Genomic DNA, 22,953 nt, shown 5'->3' with positions numbered 1-22,953 from the left:
GGATCAGTGCATACATAAATCCACATTATTTATCATTAATGTACAATACATAACTCATGATTGTGCCCTGCAGATTAAATACATTTCCAGTCCCTCAACAAGCTCACTGGATACTGCATCTTCATCATGAGAAAGCCAGTGTCCGATTTTACGGGCACAAGATAAAAATGGATGTGCAGACTGGTCCTCACGTTTTATTCTTTCTTTTCTGATACTTTGTCACCATGTCTTGTAAACTGGAGATGGATAAGATGGAAAAGACAAAAAAAACGACAAAAAGTGAGAGAAAGTCACATGAAAAAAAAACCAATAAAAACATACAAAACAGTGGAAAAGGAAACTGAGAGCTGTGTTTGGCTGATGAAAACAATACAGGTCACACTTGCTACTCTTAATCCTGAGTGTCAGTCTGGTACTTCTGGTTAACAGACTGTCTAATATTCTCCTGAAGGCCTGAAAGTGACAGTATATCAGAAGCTCACATGGACTGCCTTGCAGTTTTCTCAGGGACGGCTCTTTTAAAACAGCAGAACGGCAAAACTAAAGTAAGAAACTACTGGGCACGCAGGAAGGTGAAATCGGCACTGCCCAACCTGAAAGCAAGAGACTGAGAGCAGGTTTTTAAATGCCGAAATGAGAGACAGCTGTTTTCCAACTATATTCAGAAAAACGTAATAAAAGAGGTGACAGAACTGTGCCAGTGAGCAGAAGCCCTTGGGCTTCCAGGATTTCTATTCAGATTTAAACAAATATGATAATGGCAGCAGCAGGAAAGACACTTGCTGGAACTTACCTGTAACTTCCAGGCAAATGTCTTGTCATTTGTTTTCTAAAGCCTTAAGAACAAAAATCTCTTTATGGCCTGTCAGTAAAGGCCATAAACACTTGGTCAGAGTCAGATAGTGAAAATCTCACCAGCTTGTTTTTAACTCTGACATGATAAAGACCACAACGTTAAAAAGGGGAGGACATGAAGGCACTGCAAGGAAAGAGGGAGACCATCAGTACCTGTTAATAAGATCCTCATTGTCGTCGCTCTCCATCTCATCCTCAATGGCAGCCTGCAAGTCCCCGATCCGCTTAAAAGCCAGCTTGAGATCTGCCTGTAGGCTCTGATTGGCTGCTTCTAAACTCTCAATGTCCATCTCCTGTTAAGCAAAAAACACAGGGGTCAGCACTACACACCGCTCTTTTAAATGCTGCTTACGTTAAAAAAAACAACCAGGACACTGAAATTTTCGTCTTGTAAGGCGTTTTCATTCAATGCAAACATCCCCTAAAAAGGAAAGCCCACATAACAATAATAATTCCTTACACTTACAGTATATAGCGCTTTTCTGGACACTCCACTCTACACTTTAAAGGTAATGGGGATCCCCTCCACCACCACCAGTGTGCAGCCCCACCTGGATGAGGTGACGGCAGCCATAGTGCACCAGTACGCTCCCCAGACACCAGCTCTCAGTGCGGAGGAGAACAATGAAGCCAATTCAGAGATTATTAAGACGCCATGATTGGTAAAGGGCAATAGGAATTTTAGCTAAGACGTTGGGGTAACACCCCTACTCTTTTCGAGAAACGCCCTGGGATTTTTAATGACCACAGAGAGTCAGGACCTCAGTTTTACGTCCCATCCAAGGGACGGCACCTTTTTCAGAATAGTGTCCCCGTCACTATACTGGGGCATTAGGACCCACACAGACCGCAGGGTCAACGCCCCCTACTGGCCCCACTAACACCTCTTCCAGCAGCAACCTTAATTTTCCCAGGAGTCTCCCATCCAGGTACCGGCCAGGCTCACACCTGCTGAGCTTCAGGGGGTTGTCACGTGGGTGGGTGGCGAACTGCAGGTGTACATGAATAGGCTGGAAGTCTGAGCCCTGACTTTGTAAACACTCCTTCTGTCCCCAGCTGCAGCGTAGAAGAGCCCGCTCCTGGCACCACAACCGCTCGCCTCACGATGACGTTACTTGAGGCTCAGCCCCGGACGCTTACCAGCTCGTGTTTCTTGCGGCTGGCCTCGGCCTCCTTCTTGGCGAGCTCGCCCATCTCCTCCTTGATGTCCCGGATCTGCCGCTGCTGCCTCTTGTTCTGCTCTTTCTCCCGGTTCTCGGCAGCAGTGCGCTGGTCCCTCTCCTCTGTCAGCTTCTCCACATTCTCCTTCAGCCGGCTCACCAAGCTCTGGGGGGGGGGGGGGGGTTAAAAATGAGTGCCAACATCAACAAGAAGAACAAGCAAGCTCCCACAACACCTCAAATAACATCAAGATCCTGTAGCAAGCACAAACTGTGAATTCAAGAGATAATCTTCAAAGAGTGGGCTGTGGTCAGCATTGCTACCTTGCAGGGCTGAGGCCATGGGCCCAATCCCAGACCTGGGGTGCTTTCTGTGTGGAGCTTGAATGTTCTCCTTATGATTGCATAGGTTTCGTCCGGGTGCTCCATTTTCCTCCCACAGCCCAAAACGGTAATGCCAGGTGAACAGGCGTCTGGGAAAACTGGCCCTGTTGCCCGCTTGTGTGTGTGTCTGTGATTGGGCCTGGCCTGTGACAGCCACCCTTGTGCACGTGCCGAGCTGGCACAATCTCCTGCTCCCCTGTGGCTCTGAACTGGAAGAAGCAGTCAGAAAATGGAAAGATGGATGGAAGCATCTTCAAAGAGGAAGGCACCCTCCCAGTTACAGTATGCACTGACTGCTGCACATCAAGACAAAAAATCTTACTGAATAATATACGTCAAAACACTAAGAGCCAATAGCCTCTGGCAGGTCATGTGTTCTTTGTAAAACGCCTGTGTCCGCCTGACACGCACTGGCACACGTTTAGTCTGCACAGTAGTTTGCATGGAATTATTTTTTCTCCAGATTGCACCAGTACTTCTAGGAAACTATAGGTTGCCTCCATTATGAACTGCGACTGCAGCAACAATCATTAAACAAAACAGGGCTCTCATAGCTACATTTTATATAAAATATGATTCCTAAATCGCAAAACTGTCTCTCGCAAAGGCACAATTATTAATCTACTCAGGGTCTTAATGGGAGTATTTGGTGCTGACAAGGCATTTGTATAACTAATGAAGTTGAGTGATTGAAATGGAGCCTGCTCGCTGGTGGTAAATATAAGCTGGTGCACGTCGGAAGGGGTAGATTCATTCTTGAGGGAGCAAACTTTAATTACAGCAGCCTTGTTAAATTGAAAAACGATTCACCTTTTGTCTCAAGTAATTATAGAATGTAATTCCAAAAAGATTAAATTACAAAAAGGACATCATTGACTGAATATGTTATTAGTTGAAAGGCTGATGGAAGACAGACAGCCTACTGGGTAGCCTGGACGAAATAATTAATTCTTTTCTAAACTGCTATTCAGAAAATGGTACAGCTCCAGCTAAATCAAATCTGAATGACCCTCTTGACAACAAACTCTTTGTGATACAGACTGTACTGAAAACTGCAGGCCAGAACTACAATGTCCCAATGCGGACTGGAGAAGGTTTTTTAAATTAGACCCCAGTCAAGAATAAGCACCTCGAGTGCCATCTAATTTGAAAAATCACTCAGACTCGCGTACTTTTCTTCATCGAGGAATGTGCTGGACCCTGCAGGGGATGAGCACAATACCAGCTGTTCTGGAGGAGACCTGAACTGCTGAGAAAAGGCAACTTTCATCTGAGTCCCACTGGAAAAGAGGAAGTCTAGCCTGCCTTTTAAACTGCGGGTTTGTTACCAGTGTTCTCTCTGCCCAGTCATCCATACCATCCACTGACCACAGACCTTCAGAGCAACTTGGATGTGATTCATTGGATGATTAAAAAATCAGCGCTTCTGTTGTGCAGCAGACCTCTTGATTTGCTCCTATTTCACCAGTCCCATCTTTCGGCTCACCCACCTCGAGACGCTTGACCTGGGTCCTCTCGAACTCCAGCTTCGTCTCCAGCTCCCGGATTTTGGCCTCCTGTCGGCTGACCAAGGATTTGTCCACCATGGACTGCTCCACAAACTCCAGCTGACTCTGCAGGGACTGGAGCTAAAGCAACACAGGCAAAGATGGGAATTCAGGGACGAGCACTTACAGTATACTGCATTTACTGGACTTACAGAACTCCTTGGACACAGAATCTCTGAATGCTTTTGCACAAGAAAAAGAAGCTAAAACTAGATAGATGAGCCAATTGAAGCAAGACATATTAATAGTCTACTAAATGAATGCTGAATTTGTATGCTTAATTCAATCAGGGAGGGAGGTACAGATCTTAGTGGGATAACTGCATGAAGCTCCAGGGATGAATGGCTGAAAACCAGCTCTAGGGAGTTGAATTCCTGCCAGAACGTATAATGGAATACACTTTGGGAGGTACAGAAGAATTCCAGTAGGAGTAAGACTACATAGCAACAGCTACGGAGGGAGAGACACTATTTCTAGGTCCTTTTAAAGCAGTGGCACCTGAAGAGCTGGAGGAAGCTGACAGATGAGTTCAATTAGACTGCTAACAGGTTGATTTAAGTCATTAGCAGCAGAGTTGGAATTAATATCTGGAGAAACGCAGGCACTCCAGAACCGGAGTGGGATCCAAGTCATCACACTGTTTAAATCCACAATGTAAAAAATCATATTATATCTCCTACTAAGCCCCTATGATATACAAAAAACATAAACAGACATCCCTTTGTTCCCAAGCCTACACTAAACTAATAAAAACAAACACTGCCAACATCTTTTATAACAGTGTATGCACATTGATTTTCAGCAAAGGGAGATTAATTTAAAGCCTAACAGCAAGTCTAAGATATAAGCTTGCATGCCTGAGTGTACACAATTCTGCTCTGAATCTGGAGCACAGAGTAAGGAGCAGGGTTTAATGGCAATCTCTGACCCTGTTTTGTGTGAGGTCAATGTTTTAGAAACTCATCACTCTTCACTGGAGAAAAACAGCAGAGTGTTACATTCATCTGCATAGGCAATTTAAATCACAGTGTAAAATGCAACAATTAGGGTGATAATCATCAAGGCTTTTGGAAATGTGCACCACCAGTTTTGTAAGAGAAGTCAAGTATTTTAATGATACAAACTGGGAATCCTAAAAAGCTATTTCAAGATCCAGAGATACTCATTACTCAAGGCCCTGACATTTAACTACTGTTTTTTCTTTATAGAGTTTGTAGTAAAGTGCACGTTGTGAGCTTTTACTGGTAAGGCCTTTGAAAAAAACAATTTCTGAAATCCTTTTATCCCTCATCACAGTCTGGAAAACTGAGATTTAAAAAAAGCTTCAGACACCTTTTTCCATTTCAGTTTCCCTTTGATTCCGATAAAGTCGGTGAATCCATGAGCAAACTTTACTAATACCGAAACAAGAGGAAAGATGAATACTGCATAAATGCATCAATCCTTCCTACAGCACTTTGGATGAGAGATGCATTAGTCACAGAGTGTCAGAATGCACCACACTTCCCTGCTGTAAAGCCAGCTGTTTGGGTCTAGAGCTGGTAAGTAGCAGACAGGACTCTCTCCAACACAGTGAGGCAGATGATGTAGTCACTGGAGCTCACTGGAGAAGTGCCGACACTGTGCAGAACATTAGAAGAGGACTGTACCACTACAAATGAGAAACCCTATAAAACTGCGCAAGTCACTATGTATGGGAGGTGTTCTCACCAAAGGCTTCCAAGGACTGGGAATAACACTGCACAGCAATGTGTTTAAAATGCATAAAATGTCTAATGGGTTAAACTACTAACGGGGTACACATAAGGGCACAGGCTGTAAGGATGCTTAAAACTGACATGCCTATGCACATTTTCACCAGTCCAAAATATTCAGCACTTCTGGTTGGTAGTAGTATAATGTCTAAAGAATTATATGTTTCCTTTATTAATAAAGAGTCCCACAAAGTCAGATTCAGTCACACCGTTTGAGAGCTGGTTCTTGCAATCCACTATCTAAAGAAGCATCTCCTCTCAAATAATTTAACACTTAACTTCAACTGGCTTCACAAGATCTTCTGCATTGACATGCCTTTGAGGATTCTGGATAGCCGAACATAGCCTTCACGCAGTCTTGCCTGTCTCGGGTCTGAAAGATTCAGCTCCCTCATTCTGACTATGCCATTCCTTTCAGAAGAGGAATTAGTGGAGATTGTTTCCTTTGTACTATACCACCTACTGGATCACCAAACCTCAATCCAATATTCTAAGTGTGGTTTGAATAATGTAATGATAGAATTTCCCCTTGATTTAAACTTTACACTCTTAATATATTCAGGCACCTTTTGCTGTACTGTCTAGCAGAAGACAAACTCCTAGATCATTTGCACCTATTGCCTCTTCTGGTTCAACTCTAAAATTGCAGAGTGTGCAAACTGCACTTGTGGCACAGCAGCAGATGGATAACAGACGGGGTTAACGGGGATAACAGACGATTGTTCCCTGTGGTTTGTGGGTTTACCTTCTCCTGGATCTCCTGTTTTTCCTTGCTGGCTTCTTCCAGCTGCGCCTGCAGATCGCTGATCTGAGCCAAGTCTCGAGACGACTGTCAGCAAGCAGGAAGAAAAAGGATGCATTGGAAAAAAAAAGTAGAGAATTTCTTTTACAAACATAAAGGGGACTTAGCTCTCTGTACATCCCCCCCGAACACACAACAAAATCGATGCTGGAGCCACGAATCACTTTGCATGAATCACTTTGCTAATGATTCCAGATCACTGAAATCACTGAAAAAATTCTAATGAAATTCAAAAAAAGTTTCAGAGCAAATTAATAGTTTGGAAACCGGACGGCTTCATTAAGGCACAAGAACAACTTCTTTTTATTTTAATAATCACATCAGTGGTTTAACAAAGGCTTTTGTACTATTCACATTTGCAAAGTTATTTCAATGTTAACCAAAAAATAAAATCCATGGTTCAATTTAGACAAGTGTGCTCTCAACTAAATGAAGGATTCAGCTCTCCGGTCCACAGGGAATCCTCAGTGTTGCCGTGAAGAAAACATATGTACGTGAAGCAAGAGGCAGCAAGTTTTCTCTCCCACTTCAGTTTTTTAATTTTACGGACCGTCCCTATCAAGGCGTCCTTGATACAGCGTGGCAATGAAGAAAAATCACATCACTCACAGACCCGTACAAATGCCCACTAGCACACCTTTTTAAGGTTGCATTCCTATACCTCTCGGTTATAAAAAATAAATCCAATTCTAAATTAAGCGATTGATGGGCATCACAGCTCGGAACTTATTTGACTCAGTTAAAAAACGACGGGTAAATTTCTTATGGCCAGACGCTCTCTGTTCTATACTAAAGCTGAAAACACGAAAATTATCGATCTGCCGCTGGAGAGGAGTCGGCAGGGCTGTTCCGCACTGTAGCGATGGAGCACTACGCCTCTTGGGGCCGTGTTGTCAACGCGTCCTGACAGAAGGCATTCTGGGAGAAGAGCAGGTAGCCGCGGTGAAGGTCGGGGGGCGGTACCTGTGCCACAGCAGCCTTGTGCTTCTTCATGAGCTCGTTCATGTCCTCCTGGTCCTCCTCCAGGCGCGACTGCAGCTCGTTCTTCTCGCGCTGCAGGCGGCTCACCTGCTCCTCCAGCTGAGAGAGAGAGAGACGGGAGACGCCTTCAGATGCGCGCGCTCGCTGGGCACACTGCGTGACAGCAGGCGTGCAGTCCCACGCCTATCCTACCTGCTAGCACTGGAGAGTGGGCCAACATTACAGGGCTGGCCAGCGAGGTACTTTCCTTTCTGAAAAGGATTCAAATAACCTCATAAAAATGTCCACAGACAAATAAAGGTATCAGATAACACCATTATCAAAAGGAGATTCCCACACCGCTGTAAAATAGGTTCAGTGTGCACAGAGGAAGAACCAGCACTGTTAGCAATGAGCCACACAGTGAAACTTCCCTCTTCCCTGTAAGAGACACTCAGATTCCTAGATCCAGGGAGGTCTTTGCACATGCAACAGCAGTCGTTACCAGGGGTACTAATTAGTGGCTTAACAAGCAGCACCGCCAATGCACTTTGCTACCTTCTCAGGAAAATTAAAACTGTAATTTTATTTCTCTAATCATCTTAAAAGACATAAAAATGGGTTTAGAGGAGCCCGTGACAGAGAATATTAATAAGGAATGAAAAATGTGGGTTTAAAAAAAAGCTAATGAATCCATTAGCACAAAAACAGGGAAACGAAATGACTTCTAAAACATGCTGACACAATGACATCCATCTTATTAATGTGTTGCAAAAACAGATTGGTGGAATGTATAATGGACTAAATGTATTAAACTCTACTTAAATAGAACATAATTTTATTTTAAAAAAGTAATTATTCATTCAAAGTTGATTACCTAGAACCAGGTGAGGGCTGCTTTCAAACACACGCAAGTCAATGCAGATTGGACTTTTAATGTTCATTCGAAAAGGAAAATCTGTCAGATCGTGTGATGGCCGGGAGTCAGCCATGGAACTGGGACATTCTTTTAGCAGGAATACTCTGAGTCCATCACACAGCTCCATACAGGCAATCAACACTACACCTTCTTCAGTGTATTTTTATACAGGTGAATCCATTTAGAAAATGATACGAAGTTGTTTAACTCATAAAAAATCATGGCTTCACCTCTGAAGGGGTACAAATGGATACTGTTAAACAATCTGCAGCTTTGGCCTTCTTTTATGAGCATTATTATGTACCTTTGTTTTTTCTGTTGCTTGGTTTTAGTCAAAATCATTTTTTTCTTAGCAGCCGAATGTTACCAATGCTGCTGGTAAACCCAGGAGGTGGGAAATTATCTAGTTACAGGCCAGATGTCATAAAGCAAAAGTAAACAAACACTGACAAGTGTTTCTGGATCTTTATATGGAGAATAAACCGAAAAAGAGAGGCAGTAGAGTGATTAGTAATTATGTTTGGCCCAAATGCATTTCTAACTATAGCAGTAAATTAAAAAAAAAAACACTCATCCTAAAAAAATGATCACAATAATTTCCCATAATTGCAGAGTTCAACATTTAAGCAAGATAGGGAAAAATTGCAGCCTTTGTCAACAGTCTCTCACTCACATTTAAAGAAAAAAGAAAAAACAGCTATTGTACTGCCGTCACACATGCACGGGGGTTTGGCTAATGGGTCCTGACAAGAAAATCACGTTCCATTAAGACATCAAGTGTTTGGACACAAAATCCCATTGGGTGCAGCTGCTCTGTGCTGTTGGAAAGACACTTTCCCTACTCATCACAACCGAGAGCCCCTGTAAGCAATGAATAAATACATACCTAACGTCAGCGGGGCCCAAACAACACATTTAACCTTTGGCGTAAGAGAGGAGGGGGGATCTCGGAGCAGATAATTCCAAGAATAAAGAATTTAACAGTCGTAATGAGTGTGCCTGTTAAGTAGATGGATGTGCATTTGCTCCTAATTACAGACTCGCAAAACGCTCCGAGGAGAATTTGCTTTAGTTTAGCTTGTGGATCTGATGCCGCGGTGCCATCTGAAAACATAATAAATTTATTTCATCTTCCTTCCCATGGAAGGCCGCTCCATAAATCATCGCAATACAGATTTGGAAGTCAACACTTCGTATATAAAGGTAGCAGCCTAGATTACTGTATAAACAAATATATTTTCCCTATAGGCAAGGGAAAACCAACCTAACTGAAATAAGAGGTGTACAAACTGCTCTGCTTGACAGTGTATAAATTACCTAGTGGTGCCATGATCCATTTAGGCAAACAGTGACATACAAAATGGACTTGGGAAAAACAGCACTCAGCAGAAACTTGCTGCCAAGTCCTTCCTCTCACGAGACATAGCGCTATCACAAAAGATCACTGCATGCTCCAGGACTGCTGCATTTGATCATGTTCAAAGGACACCCTTCATCATTCTTCTTTGCTCAATATTACTATCTATCATTAATAGTAAGAAATTACCAGGCGGCTTAGTGCTGTGCTTCTCACTGGAAAGCCACTGTGACTTCTGGACTCCATCCTACCTCCGCTCTTAATTACTTAATTGAATCAATCATTGAATGAACCGGACTTAACCGCGGCAATCGTTAACTGTCCAGAAATTCTGCACACTGTACAACAATCAAGATGAATAAGAAATAAACTAAAGAGTGCCACACAATGTCAGCGTATCACCAAGGAATCCACTACCTCAACATCTGACAGTGCTGTTGACCTTAGGTGGAATATTTAATAAACATTTATTATTCATTTCAGACCTGCTAAGAACTGCATTCTGTCATTCTATTCTGAAAAAACAATGAAATGCAAGACCAGGAAGAATGTTACAGCATTAGACAGTAAATCTAGAATATACAGTGAATGGTTTACAATTTACATTATGTATAAAATCTCTTTTCTTTATCCTAAAGATGCTGAGCTCCACAGAAGAACCAAAAGGAATTTGAATCCTTCTGCTGATAAACAAAGGCAGCTCAATAAATAACACAAAAAAACATCTATATATCTATATGTATATTATACCAAAGCTCCTGCTATTATGTGAACTCAATTACTTTTTTCCCTAGTCTAAAGATAATATTCAAGCTAAGATAACATTATTAAATCGAAATGTATTTCCCGGTAATATGTCTTGCTCAAATTAGAAATGGATTTCAAAACAAGCCATTACAAGCTAAACCATTTCCCGGCAGCCTATCCTATAATTGAACTTGTGCCCTGTGCAGCAGGCTGCAGGAATTAGATTGCTACCAGGAGGGAGAAATGCACTTGCATTCGGCATCCCCTGGAGTCGAGGCATGAGGGAAGACCAGCAGGCTCAGACCACCCTGAGCGACTGCCTGAAATTTCTACATGTTCCTTATGACCGCTGCCCCCGATACAGGGACCTCTGCAGCAAGATGGAACCGACTGTCAAGGTCTTATTCAAAGAAACTGAGGTGGCAACCATACTTCCAGCCTTTGACTTTTTCAGTGTTAACATGGTCCTTTGTAGATGTCTGTAAGGCTCATCCGGATTTTTAAAATGCTGTACAGTTATGGATAAAATTAAACTCTGCAGCTTGCGAAATGTCCGTCAATAATTTTTGGTGGTTTTGTGAAACTGAAGGAGGAATACGGAACGGGCCTAAAAAAAGGGCCGCGATTTGGTAAAAAAAAATAGTGGGCTATCCGAGCTTCTGGGTTAGATCTACGCCGCGGTGCTGTTAAACAGATACTCACCGCAATTTTGGCCTTGGAGATGTCGTCCATCTGAACGTGCAGGTCCTCGATCTCCACCTCCATGGACTTGCGGGACTTGACTGCAGCGGCACAGGTGAACTCCGACTCCTCCAGCTGTGCATGCCCGGCAGGAGAAGGGCAGGGGGTCAGAAAAGACAAGCACACCTGGACAGGCAAGCTCGGATCGCTTGGAAGCATGACTCCCAGTAGAGCAGCCCGATTCATTTTGTTCCTGGTTCTGCTTTATTATTTAGGATGAAATGTTAGTTGGTACTTGGAGGAGTGCTTTCTAAGCGCTTAAATCATTCTTAGGCGTGTCAGGCCTGCGCGTACCTGGTTTTTGAGCTGGGCGATCTCTCTCTTGCTGGGCGCGTTGTTCTTCAGGTGGTCCAGCATGATCTGGGCGTCTGCCAGCAGGGCTTTGGTGCGTTTCAGGTCCTTCTTCAGCCGCTTCTCCGTCTCCACGTCCCGCTGGCACACCTGGGGCAGGGCAGGCAAATAACACGTGGTCCCAACACGGAAAACGGCATGTGGGGAAGGGCTACACAACCTGTGCGTGTCCTACCTGTTCCTGGGCAGCCAGCAGCTTGGCCTCCAGATCTCTTCGCTCACGCAGGACTTTCTGTTTGTCATCATATTCCTCCTCCAGCTGCACCTCCATCTGCCTCAGCTGTACAACAGTGGGAATCCATTTGTTCGTGTAGTCACACAGCGATAAGCAGTTACGACCGTATTTGTGATAAAGAGGTGCAGTGCAGCTCAAGGGAAGCTTGCAGAAAGCTCCTCTTTTATATCTAAAACACACTTCAAGGTTGACCTTAAGGGCAAAGGGGGCGTCATACCTTCTTGTTGCAGGACTGTCTGATCTCCTCTACTTCCTCTTCCTTGCTCTCAATCTCCTTGGAGTGCGTCTGCCTGAGCCGCTCCATCTCCATCTCCAGTCGCAGCTTAGCCTGGAAGACAGATGAGATATTATGGACAAATACAATCACCCTAAGCAATTGGTCCATCATCAGATGAACATCTGGCTTGAGTATGCTAATGGTTACCACACAGCACCTGGACATAGCCATACTAAACTATACTTTTCGAAACATCTGGACTTAAAGCCCATTTGCAGCTTCTCTAACATCTGGAGTGAAGTCCTAGCTGCTGTGTCACCTGTACTAAGAAGCCTAAGATCTGTACCTGTTCCAGCATCTGGATGGTTCCAGCCTGTTCGTCCAGTTCCTCCTCCTGGTCCTTGACCTTTGCTTCCAAGTCACGCAGCTGTTTCTTGACCTTGGCCAGAGAGGCCTCATCCTTGGACTCCTGTGAAGAGAGGTCCTGCAGCTCTGCTTCCAGCTGCTCGACCTTCACGTTCAGAGCGCACATCTCCAGGTCCTTATCCTGCAGACACAAGACGGATGTGAGCCAAGCACAGTATCCCCACCAGAAGCCAAAATCCCGTTAAGAAATTAGGAGGATCTTAAATTAAAAACAAAATTCATGCCAAAGAATCAAGACATGTCTGCAGGTTTTAATAACACAATCAAACCCTAAACAATATTGTTGTGCTGGTAATATATGCAGCATTTGGAAAGATAGTACTGTATAATGCAAATGACGTGCACAGAAAAAATAGTAGCTCTTCATTACTCAGTTCTTGCTAAAACTAAGCTGCCCTTCACACCTACAGCTTCATTAACCTTTACTGGTTGTAAGGTACCGTGCTGTAACCTGTAAGGTTGAGATCCAGTCCTCTGGCCAATTAAAAGCATGATTTAACAATCTAAAGATTTGCAAAGAAGTTATGCAATCTTTCTGAACACAAATTCTCTGTGACAAAATCCCACTGACAAGGTCCTCCTAGATGTTTTGAACAATGTCAGCTTCTTTGCTGGTTCTAAATTATTGATGAAGTGATTTCAGAAAGAACCAAGAGACACCCCTTGACCTCCATTTGAGCTGGAAAGGCTGTGATCACTGCTGTGGATGAGTGCAGTATACAGAGAATGTGGCTGAAAAGATATCTTTTATGAGCAGACTCCAGGCTAGAACATGGTAGCAGTACATCTACACTAGTAGATACTAGTGACTGCTTTTTCCCCATAAACAGCTTTTAACAACAGCTTGTATCTTCACTAATGTCCTTCATTTACTTCATTTAACTTTTAAATTGTCCAGGCAAAGAATAACATTATGGAAGATGATGCTAGACATTAGAGCAAAGTGTCTGTGTGGTGTGTCTGTTACATTCTCTTTCAGATGGACGTAGCAAGTAAGGCATTCAAAGCATTTACAGTATTTATTTTGATGGTAATAACAGCTGAAAAAAATTTAAGAGACTGTTATTAACTGAGGAAAACATCCAAGAACCGTTACAATGAAAGGTGCACAGAACAGGAGGTACTGCATTATTTAATGAGTCATTAATGCTGCAATTCTATACCTGCACTGGATGAAAATATCAAAAGGATGAGGAGCAAGCAAGGAAAAGAAAAAAAGACAGCAATGACGAACCATGTTTAACAAACGCAGGAAACACAGCCCAGACATTAAGCAAGCTTCTTTGCATAGCATCACCTTGAGCCCCTTTATTGCCCCTCCACCTGGGAGAAGAGCAGCCGTTTCCTGTCCCCACTATATAAAACCTGCTGGGCCCAGCCTGAGGAAGTGCTGGTGCTGCCCTCTGGTCTGTACTATCACACAGAAATCTAGGGAATCAGCGCTAACAGAGGCAGTTACAACCTGTGTTCTATGGGATCTGTTCCCAGGAGCTCAATTTCTAACACATGAGAAATGTATGGGGGCTTCACTGGGGTACCTGTAATGGCATTAGTGATATCTTTACCATAGAATAGCATTGAAAATCAGTTTTAGACAGGAGGGAATTTACTGCTTACTTTTAGGTGCTTGCATGCACATCACAGACAGACATTCTGCTCCTATACAGGTGTATTTGGAGGAACTAAAGTAACGTCCTGTATTGCAATTGAACCAGGCAAGCGAGGCGCTGCTATGCAATGTTAGCTTGCCCCCGGCGCTATACTCCACTACACTCCCCTGTACCTCCAGCTGCTGCTTGAGGCTGAAGGCCTCCCCGGTCAGCATGTCCTTCTCGCGGCTCAGCTTCTCTCGCTGGGCCCTCTCTCGCTGCACCTCCTCCTGCGCCTGGGCCAGCTCCGCGTCGAACCTGCAGCACCAGCGACAAAAGCCCGTCAGCTCCTTCAAAGGGGAAAACGCCCTCCTTTCGGACAAGAGTGTCATGTCACGCAGCGCCACCCTGTGGTCTTGCAGGGTGCTGATGAAAATCAGGTGGGGGGGAAGAGAAAGCTGGAGGCATCTTTAAATATGCCTTTCCAGTCTGAGCCCCACTCAGTCAGGCTGTAAATCACAATGTCGTGGTTGTCATTGTCTTTGTCTGAAGAAGAATAATGTATAAACATTCAGCTGAGCCCTCTTGACCTCTAATAATGCTTAAACAAGACTTGAGTTTCGACCTCCAGCTCTGCTTCAAAAACCAGACATTGCCACACTAAAGCTTTTCAGACAGAAGATGGGTAAAATGACCAGGAGGAATAAAGGCAATAACAGGCCAGTTATGAGGACTCCTTTGCAGAAACTGCAAAATTAGCCCCCTCACATCATCATCTCCACACAGGCAGCATGCCAGAAATCATTTGGTCTTCAATAGTGCGCTGTAGTGACCTGTCCTTAAAACAGTTCAGGACGATTTCGCTGCAAATTATGTAAGGTTAAAGCTCGGGATACCGCAGTTATTTTGAAAAGCCATTTTTTTGAAGAATTGAGCCATTGAGCGATGCTAAGGCAACAGTAAGTGCCACGCAGGTACACGGGCTCCCACTCCAAGCCAGCCTTTTAGCGAAAGCCGTACGAAGAGGATTGGTACCCTGCCAGACACTCCATCAGGCAGCTTCTCTACCTGTGTTTTTGCAGTAATAGCCATTTCTAACTACTGGTTTCTACAGAGGGCAACTCATTAGAGAAAAAAAAGAGACTGTTCCAAAGCTCTTAAAATGGTTATGTAATTGCAACTTTACAACAGCTTCTTTTTGACATCTCTAGAGAATATAAGATGGCCTCCCATAAAAGCCCTATGTGGTAGGAAAAAAAATGAGCTTTGTTTTCCCATGCATTGTCATAAATCCATAATTCCTGGTGAGGGTCCCGGGCAATCTGGAGCCCATCCGGGAAGAACAGGGTGCAAGCGAGAACATATCCTGGATGGGACAGCAGCCCGCGACAGAGGACACGCACAAGCACACAGGGACAAGGGGAAACGCCCCCCAACCCAGCCAGCACTTCTGTGGAAAATGGGAAGAAACCAAGGCACCTGGAGGAAACTCATCCAAGTATGGAGAGAACCATGCAACCCCCACAGAACAGCCAATCCCAGTCCAGATCACAACCCAGGACCCAACAGCTGTGATCCCAGTCCAGATCACAACCCAGGACCCAACAGCTGTGATCCCAGTCCAGATCACAACCCAGGACCCAACAGCTGTGATCCCAGTCCAGATCACAACCCAGGACCCAATAGCTGTGATCCCAGTCCAGATCACAACCCAGGACCCAACAGCTGTGATCCCAGTCCAGATCACAACCCAGGACCCAACAGCTGTGAGGCACCACGGCATCTTCCCGACAGCTTTGATTTGCTTTTCTTGCAAGGGTTTTTCTATTTAAAACAGCTCCTCATGCCAGAGAGGCAAACCTATCCCAAAAAATGAGTAGGGGAAGCACATTCTGACTGATAACGCGCACACCTGCATGCACATAGCACATACCAGAGGGTTGTTTTTTTTTTAAAAAAGTAAGCTTGCTGTAAGCACCTTCAATGACAGTGCGTTGCTGACGTGCTGAAATAAAAAGGAGGAGGCCTGCAGCTAGACTCTGAGCAATATCCTCCTAAAGCCTTCCTGACATGTCCCAGGGGAATGATACCAAAAGGGCGACTGATGAACGATGATCCACTGCAACAGTATAACACACCACTTAACACGCTAATCTCAGCGCTTACTGCAGCCTCCCACAGTGCTCTTTGCCAGAACTCCAGCTCCCTGATAAATCAATAGACAAAAGAGCTCCTTGACTGCTCGTCAATGTGCATGGATTGAGCAGCCACATCCTGCCCAGGCCCCGCCTGGACTGAGCACTGCCCCATGCTCGCTCGTTTGTTGAGGAATACAACCACTACTCTAAATGAAGAGTTATCTTTTTTTGTCCCCAAAAAAGGGAACAATCGGGTTTTATCAATAAATCTTCCTGGAATTACACTGCAGAGCTCAATCTTGATCCCTTGGCTGTTTTCATGATACTTATCTTTTGCTTTTATTGAACAAAAAAAACTAAAATCACAGCACTGGTCCCTGGGTAAATGCTTTGAGAACACAGCACCACATATGGTACGGCAACGTATCTGGGAAATGGACCAAAAGAAAAGCAGGACGTTATCTCAAGAGGGATTTGCAGTCTACACTCCACTCAGATATTTGGCAGGCCATCACTGCTCAAGACTGAACAAGCCCTTCTCCACCCGGACGAACACTGAGGCACAGTGCCTCCAGCACACTCCATCTTCAATCATTATAAATGGCATCGCCTTGCACCACAGACTTGCAAACTTACAGCAATGCTTCTTTTAAACGCATTGGCTCTCAAAGCTCGCCTTTCCTCCTTCAATCAACCTGCACACATTTGTTCTGCTACGGCAATTTCTAGCTCCCGAAGCCGGCCCTGTTATAGCAATGGATTACATGTGGTACAATCCGTCTCACTACGAGAGCGACCTGTTCGTTTAAGCCAATATCGTTCACGAGTATCAGAAAAGCTATTGTTCTCACGTTCTGCCTAACCATAAAAATCCACTGGCCTCGGGCTCAAACTATCAAAGGGACACATTCTGATAAGGACCAAATAACAGGCAGAGAAAAAAGGTTAAACTGAAACAATAATTCTTTAAAAATAAGCGATGCAGGACCTAAACCTTAAAAAAAGGCTCTTCTTGCTATTAATACTTCCCCAGAAGATTTTGCCATATTGCACTTTAGAAGACACTGTGAACAGTGACTAAAGGTGACGCACAGCCAAATTTGTCACACAAGGAGGAGACAGACAGGCAGGCCAAGGGTACTGCTCTCACTTGGCCACCAAGGGGTGCCGTGGAGATGTTCTGAACTGCCTGGAGAGAAACGGGTCAGTGAAAGGAGATATGGGAAGATTCCAGATTTTCATATTGCTTTCCTGACACCTTTGAGGCCTTGGGGTCAGTGGATTGGCACCAAAGCGGAGAATGAATGGCTGGAAATAAAATGAAGGAAGAGAGAGAGAGAGGGACGAATTCAGGGGCAGAAGGGGCAGGGGGTGGAGCTCATTCTTACTTTCTCTGCTTCTTCTCCAGGTCATGATTGCGGCTCTGCTGGCCCTCCAGGTGCAGCTTGGTGTCCTGCAGCTCGGCGGTCAGCCGCTGGCACTTCTTCTTCAGCTGCTGCACCGTGCGCTGGACCTCCTCGCTGTCCGCCTGCAGGTCCGTGAGCTGGAGGGAGGAGCACGGAGCCCGGGTGGGGGGGGGGGGGGGGGGTCAGCCTTACAGCCCGGGGGCCGGCGGGACCAAGCATCGGGACAGGCGTGGCAAAACATGCAACGTGTCTGTTCCCGCCACAGAGGTATCAGCAGACAGGAGGCAACAGGGTGTGGCTTCTTATGACTGGCTCCGAGAGAGCATTCAAGACAAAACTCACTATTCAATTTCCCGATGGCGAAAAATATCAATCAGATTTAAACCAAGTTAATTAACCTCCATGCTGTCTGCCAGCAGCCTATATCGGGGGACTAACAGGAGTGAAAGGGCCACAGGAGGCTTATGGTAGGTGCCCTACCCTTCTCTCCAGCTGTCTCTTATTCTGCTGCTCCACCTCCAGTTTGTCATCAAGCTCCTGCTGCAGCCTCTTCTTGGTGAACTCTGTCTCCCTGATGGCGCGCTCGTACTTCAGACGCCACTCGCCCCCTGAGAGAGACAGAGGAACGAGAACATGAGGGCAGGACATGAGCTTCAGAGGCGCTCCGCTCGCTGCAGGGAGACCCCGGGTTGGCGATGCCCACCGACGCCTGGGACCCACCGGAGTCGTCGTCGTCCAGCTCGCCGTTCAGTTCCGACGCCCTGATCAGCCGCGCCTCCATCACCTCCATCTCCATAGACTCCATCTGCTTCTTCATGGCATCAAACTTTGCCTGAAATCACACACAAGCCCTCAGATCCTCTGGGAAATAATGGGGCCATCTGTTAAGAGACATGCTCAGAGAAGCTTGCGTTGATACTCACACACATGATATGATTTCTTCCTAATTAAGCAGTTTTATTTCAAATCAAAAATTTGTTGTCAGCCCACCTGTGGTCTCCTTCATGCAGGATTCATTGATAAACTCCCTCTACCTCCAGCTCCATGCTATCTGTCATTTCTAGCCAGTTAATGTAGACAGGGGGCAGGAGGACTTAACGAAATGTTTAGAATTCAGATAGTTGCCCTGTAACTATATTCACAGATTACAGATTTCACATAGCAAAGTGAATTATTTTGAAAGCTTGGTATTCACTGCCAAGGCATACTTCTTTAAAAAATATTCTGCTTTTAATATGATACAATTAATTATAATACAGAGAGAGAGGGGGGTACACAATGAGCACCTGCAGTATACATGACACGATTGAATGAGGACTCTTTTGTTTCTTCTAAGACTACCACATGCCCAAGCCAGGTACACCCTCTGGTCCTCTGTCATTCTCAGCACAACACTTCCTGCTTCTCTTATACAGAAGTCAGAGGGCTGATTCTGTGTCCCTGATGCAGCACTAACGGCTATAAAGAGTTAATAGAGCTACAAGTTCAGAGTGATGCCGCTCACAAGTTGAGATGATCATACCTAGAGCAGTGGACAGTGGTGAGCTGTCCACCGGTCACAGCTGGAGCACGTGTAGTGGACAGAGCGAGCCAGGGGGCAGTGTTGTCATGTGAGCTGTCCACCGGTCACAGCTGGAGCACGTGTAGTGGACAGAGCGAGCCAGGGGGCAGTGTTGTCATGTGAACTGTCCACCGGTCCAGCTGGAGCACGTGTAGTGGACAGAGCGAGCCAGGGGGCAGTGTTGTCATGTGAGCTGTCCACCGGTCACAGCTGGAGCACGTGTAGTGGACAGAGCGAGCCAGGGGGCAGTGTTATCATGTGAACTGTCCACCGGTCACAGCTGGAGCACGTGTAGTGGACAGAGCGAGCGAGCGAGAGAGCAGTGTTGTCATGTGAACTGTCCACTGGTCACTGGTCACAGCTGGGGGATGCACAGTGGACCATACGGGTGGATGAGTGCAGAAGCCTTACCTGCAGCTCCTTCATGTCCTTTTCCAGGCGCAGCCTGTCCGAGGTCTCCGACTCCAGGAGCTGGGATGCGGACTCCCCACTGTTGCGCTCGTCGGTGAGCTCCGAGGACAGCTCTGTGATCTGAGGAGGAGAGGGCAGGCTTTTTTGAGCCGCTATCCACAAAAAAAGCACATGCTCCACTGACACAGAACAGGGACTATAGCTGCGTTTCCCAGAACAAGATGAAGAGCACCAGAGCTTAAAGAACATCTCCTGCGGCCTAAACAGGAGACCTGAGAGTGCAGCTGATCAGGAGCAGATTTGTGAAAAAGATCTTATCTGAATCATGTGGACTTTCCAGTTTCATTCATCCCTCCTAAAATCAAATGCAGCCATTCGCTCACTAGAGAAACATTTCATAGCAATGCATCGATAAGCACACTCCCACAATACAGCCAAATATTTCAGAACAGGTTAAAGATGAAATTTTCAGATCCAAGAACAGAAGCCAGATATCAGTATTTTACACCCGACAAGAAATCTAAAACAATCAAAACGATTTTCCAGCTTTTCTTAAGCTTTTTTTCCCCAAAGACCCTTTCTGGGGTTTGTCCACAGGTTTCCTTCAGGGGCAACATGGCAGCGTGATATCCTGGCTGTGCAAAAGGAGACAGCCTTTTAAAAGCAGCCAAAATTAATCTTTCCAATTTGTAAAAAAAAAAACAACAAAATACCACAGCTGTGTACCAGTAATGCTGTAAGAGAAAAGATGTCAGAAATGTTCCAAATGACAACATCTCACCGAAACACAGTGCCCTCCGTTAGTTTTGAGACAGTGAAGTTAAATGACTATTTCTGCTGTATACTCAAGCAATTCAGGTTTGAGATGAAAAGACGAATATGAGGCAAAAGTACAGAATGTCACCTTTTATTTCTGGGTACGTCTGTGCTTATATCTTGTACAATTTCAGAATAACAGCACTTTTTGTGTTCAATCACCCCATTTCAGGTGAGCTTAAGTATTGGGACAAATTGACTTAAAGTAAGTTGAAGAAGTATAAAACTTAGTATTTGGTCTCAAATCTTTTGCATGCATTAACTGCATCAAACCTGCAAACCCCTGACATCACCATTGCTTTGTTCCTTTGAGATGCTTTACCAAACCTTTGCTGCAGCCATTTTACGTTGCTGAAGTTGTTGTTTGGGGGGGGGTTCTAACACCAGTCTTCTTTTCAGAAAGTTGAAATTGCTCGACTGGATGTAAATCAGAAGACTTTTGCCTCATATACATATTTTCCTGTCAAATGTGAATTGCTTGAGTATACAGCAAGTATAGCAATTTTGACTTCACTGTCCCAATACTTCTGCAGGGCACTGTAGCTATGCAATGTGACGCTAAACAACTTCCTGAAAAATAGCAATCTTAGAGCACAGATTGCCACTCACTGACCAGCACCCTGTGCACAGAATGCCAGCCAGCATTGGCTTTTGCATTGCTAGTCTCTGCTGCAAATCCATCAGAACTGTGGTAACTATACGCAGATGGATCTAGACACCCCCCACCCTGCCAAGGGGCCAGTGGGCAGGGCTGTGGTCCTACCCTGCTCTCCAGTCGGTCAGAGTTCAGTCTGAGCTCGTTCCTCTCCTTCTCCACCTTCTCCAGCTTTGCCCGAAGCTGCTGAATCTCCTCCTGAAATGACAAGAGGCACAACAACACACTTTAGATTGACTGTGCACTTTTTAAATATTTTTTTTTTAAATCCACCCATCTCCCATCTCTGTCCCATAAAAAAAAAATTACGTAAAGAAAAGTTTCCCCCCCACATCTGCATTTAACAGCGGGCAAGTTTCAGAAAGGCAAAAGAAAAAAAAAGTGAATCATTGGTTAAGCTGAATAAAAATGAAATGATGAAAAGTATAGAAAAATATAAAAAAACAAACTGCTCAAAGCCTTGTCTCTTGCCTAGTACTTGTGCAATTGTGCTCTGACCTCACCTCTGCTCATCTAACAGGTTGCTCTGGGACAGCTGACCCTCCTGTACGAACACTAATCAAAGCTCCCAATCCACACTGAAACTTTCTTTCTAGTTATCAAATCGCTGCATTGTTCGACCCACGCGGAGCCTGTATATTTAATTTCCCCACAGAGACACAAAAGCAGAAAAACGAATTTGCAATATTACTACGCAAGTAATAGATGCATCCCCCTTGTGCAATACATCCCCAGCAAACATGAAGGAATAACTGAAATGAGTAATTTGTGCAGTTTGCTTAGATTACAGTGAATCTCCAACCCCCACAACACATTTAAATGTGTATTTAACCCATGGTTTAAAACTCAAGAGTGACATATTTCAACTAGAACTGTGAGCACAATTTTAGTTTTGCTTGGAAATCCAAACAAACATAAGCCGACAGCATGCTGTAGCCGAGCTGAAATGTTAAATGTAATTAGAAAAAGAGGGGCTCACTAAGCCCACTTCAAGCAGAGAAAAAAAAATTAAATACTGTTAAGGCTGCTTTTGATACTATGGATGTGAGGTAGGTAAAAGTCACATCACACTTAATCCTCAGGTTATAAAGTGTCATAGAAGAAAAGATTTGATCAACTTTGGACCCATGTTGTTCACTTAAGTCAACACACTCCTACAGTCCTGGAAGGCTGCAGGTTCTGCAAATCAATAAATTGAACAAACTACAGCCTTCAGAGGTCAAAATCGAACACTACACCATCTTCACAGAGCCTGAGCTACACGAGCTGTTGCGCGGGGTCAGCTAGCTTGGCTCAGCCACGGACACTCACGTCTTTGCCCCGGATCTGCTCCTCGGTGAGCTGGACCTCGATCAGCGGCCGCACCGTGGTGAAGAGCTTCCACCAAGGCCAGCCCTTCACCCCCCGGTTCTTCTTGATGTTCTTCTGGATGCAGCGGATGGCCAGGTCCTGGATCTGAAAAGCACAGGGGGGCTGTGCCTGTTAGTGTCCTGTGTAAACGCCCAGCCCAGTGTCCAGGTTGGTTGGGTTAGCATGTTGCGGCTCAAACTACCACTTCTGTGTCGAGTGGACATCAACAAATCCGAGAACCCTTCAAGCGTCTTTTCTTTCAGAGGGGAATGGAGGCGATGGTACCGAGCAGCGAGGAAATGAATGAACTAGTTTTCATTTCGCTTCTGTTAAGATATACTTGTCATCACAGTGGCTTTCTATTCCAGCCCTAAAGGGGAATGCTAATCCACCACACACTGTGGCCAGGGAACGTCTTGGACAGTCTCTGCCTGGGATCACTCTGGTGGGTGTATATCAAAAAGAGTCCCAGTCAAGTACACGATCTTTAGGCTACTTTACTTCATGCCAAGCTAGAGGCAGACAATCCCTCCCTAGACTGGACAAAGCAAAACACGTGTAAACACCAGTAC

The 22,953-nt window shown here is 45.0% G+C and overlaps 1 protein-coding gene across 15 annotated transcripts in view; it reads right to left on the bottom strand.

The window, feature by feature from the left end:
• The window catches only part of myo18ab (myosin XVIIIA b), a 272,470-nt gene that overhangs the window by 13,485 nt on the left and 236,032 nt on the right, over positions 1-22,953 (bottom strand). For 12 of the 15 annotated variants that reach the window (XM_088907095.1, XM_088907093.1, XM_088907098.1 and 9 more), the window contains 18 exons: positions 22,343-22,486; positions 21,140-21,229; positions 19,561-19,680; positions 18,309-18,420; positions 18,069-18,196; positions 17,571-17,725; positions 14,239-14,362; positions 12,376-12,576; positions 12,030-12,140; positions 11,753-11,857; positions 11,521-11,667; positions 11,188-11,301; positions 7,466-7,582; positions 6,446-6,529; positions 3,890-4,027; positions 1,996-2,181; positions 1,009-1,148; positions 192-236 (listed from right to left, as the gene is read on the bottom strand). In XM_088907095.1, the coding sequence (XP_088763221.1) occupies positions 192-236; positions 1,009-1,148; positions 1,996-2,181; positions 3,890-4,027; positions 6,446-6,529; positions 7,466-7,582; positions 11,188-11,301; positions 11,521-11,667; positions 11,753-11,857; positions 12,030-12,140; positions 12,376-12,576; positions 14,239-14,362; positions 17,571-17,725; positions 18,069-18,196; positions 18,309-18,420; positions 19,561-19,680; positions 21,140-21,229; positions 22,343-22,486 (2,261 nt within the window). The remainder of the gene's footprint in view (positions 1-191; positions 237-1,008; positions 1,149-1,995; positions 2,182-3,889; positions 4,028-6,445; positions 6,530-7,465; positions 7,583-11,187; positions 11,302-11,520; positions 11,668-11,752; positions 11,858-12,029; positions 12,141-12,375; positions 12,577-14,238; positions 14,363-17,570; positions 17,726-18,068; positions 18,197-18,308; positions 18,421-19,560; positions 19,681-21,139; positions 21,230-22,342; positions 22,487-22,953) is intronic. The other 3 variants (XM_088907099.1, XM_088907097.1, XM_088907087.1) reach the window with 1 other exon arrangement.

Source organism: Atractosteus spatula, chromosome 27 (genome assembly GCF_055471065.1).
Source record: "Atractosteus spatula isolate fAtrSpa1 chromosome 27, fAtrSpa1.hap1, whole genome shotgun sequence".
Taxonomy (NCBI): Eukaryota; Metazoa; Chordata; class Actinopteri; order Semionotiformes; family Lepisosteidae; genus Atractosteus; species Atractosteus spatula.
This window is presented reverse-complemented; position numbering and strand designations above follow the sequence as displayed.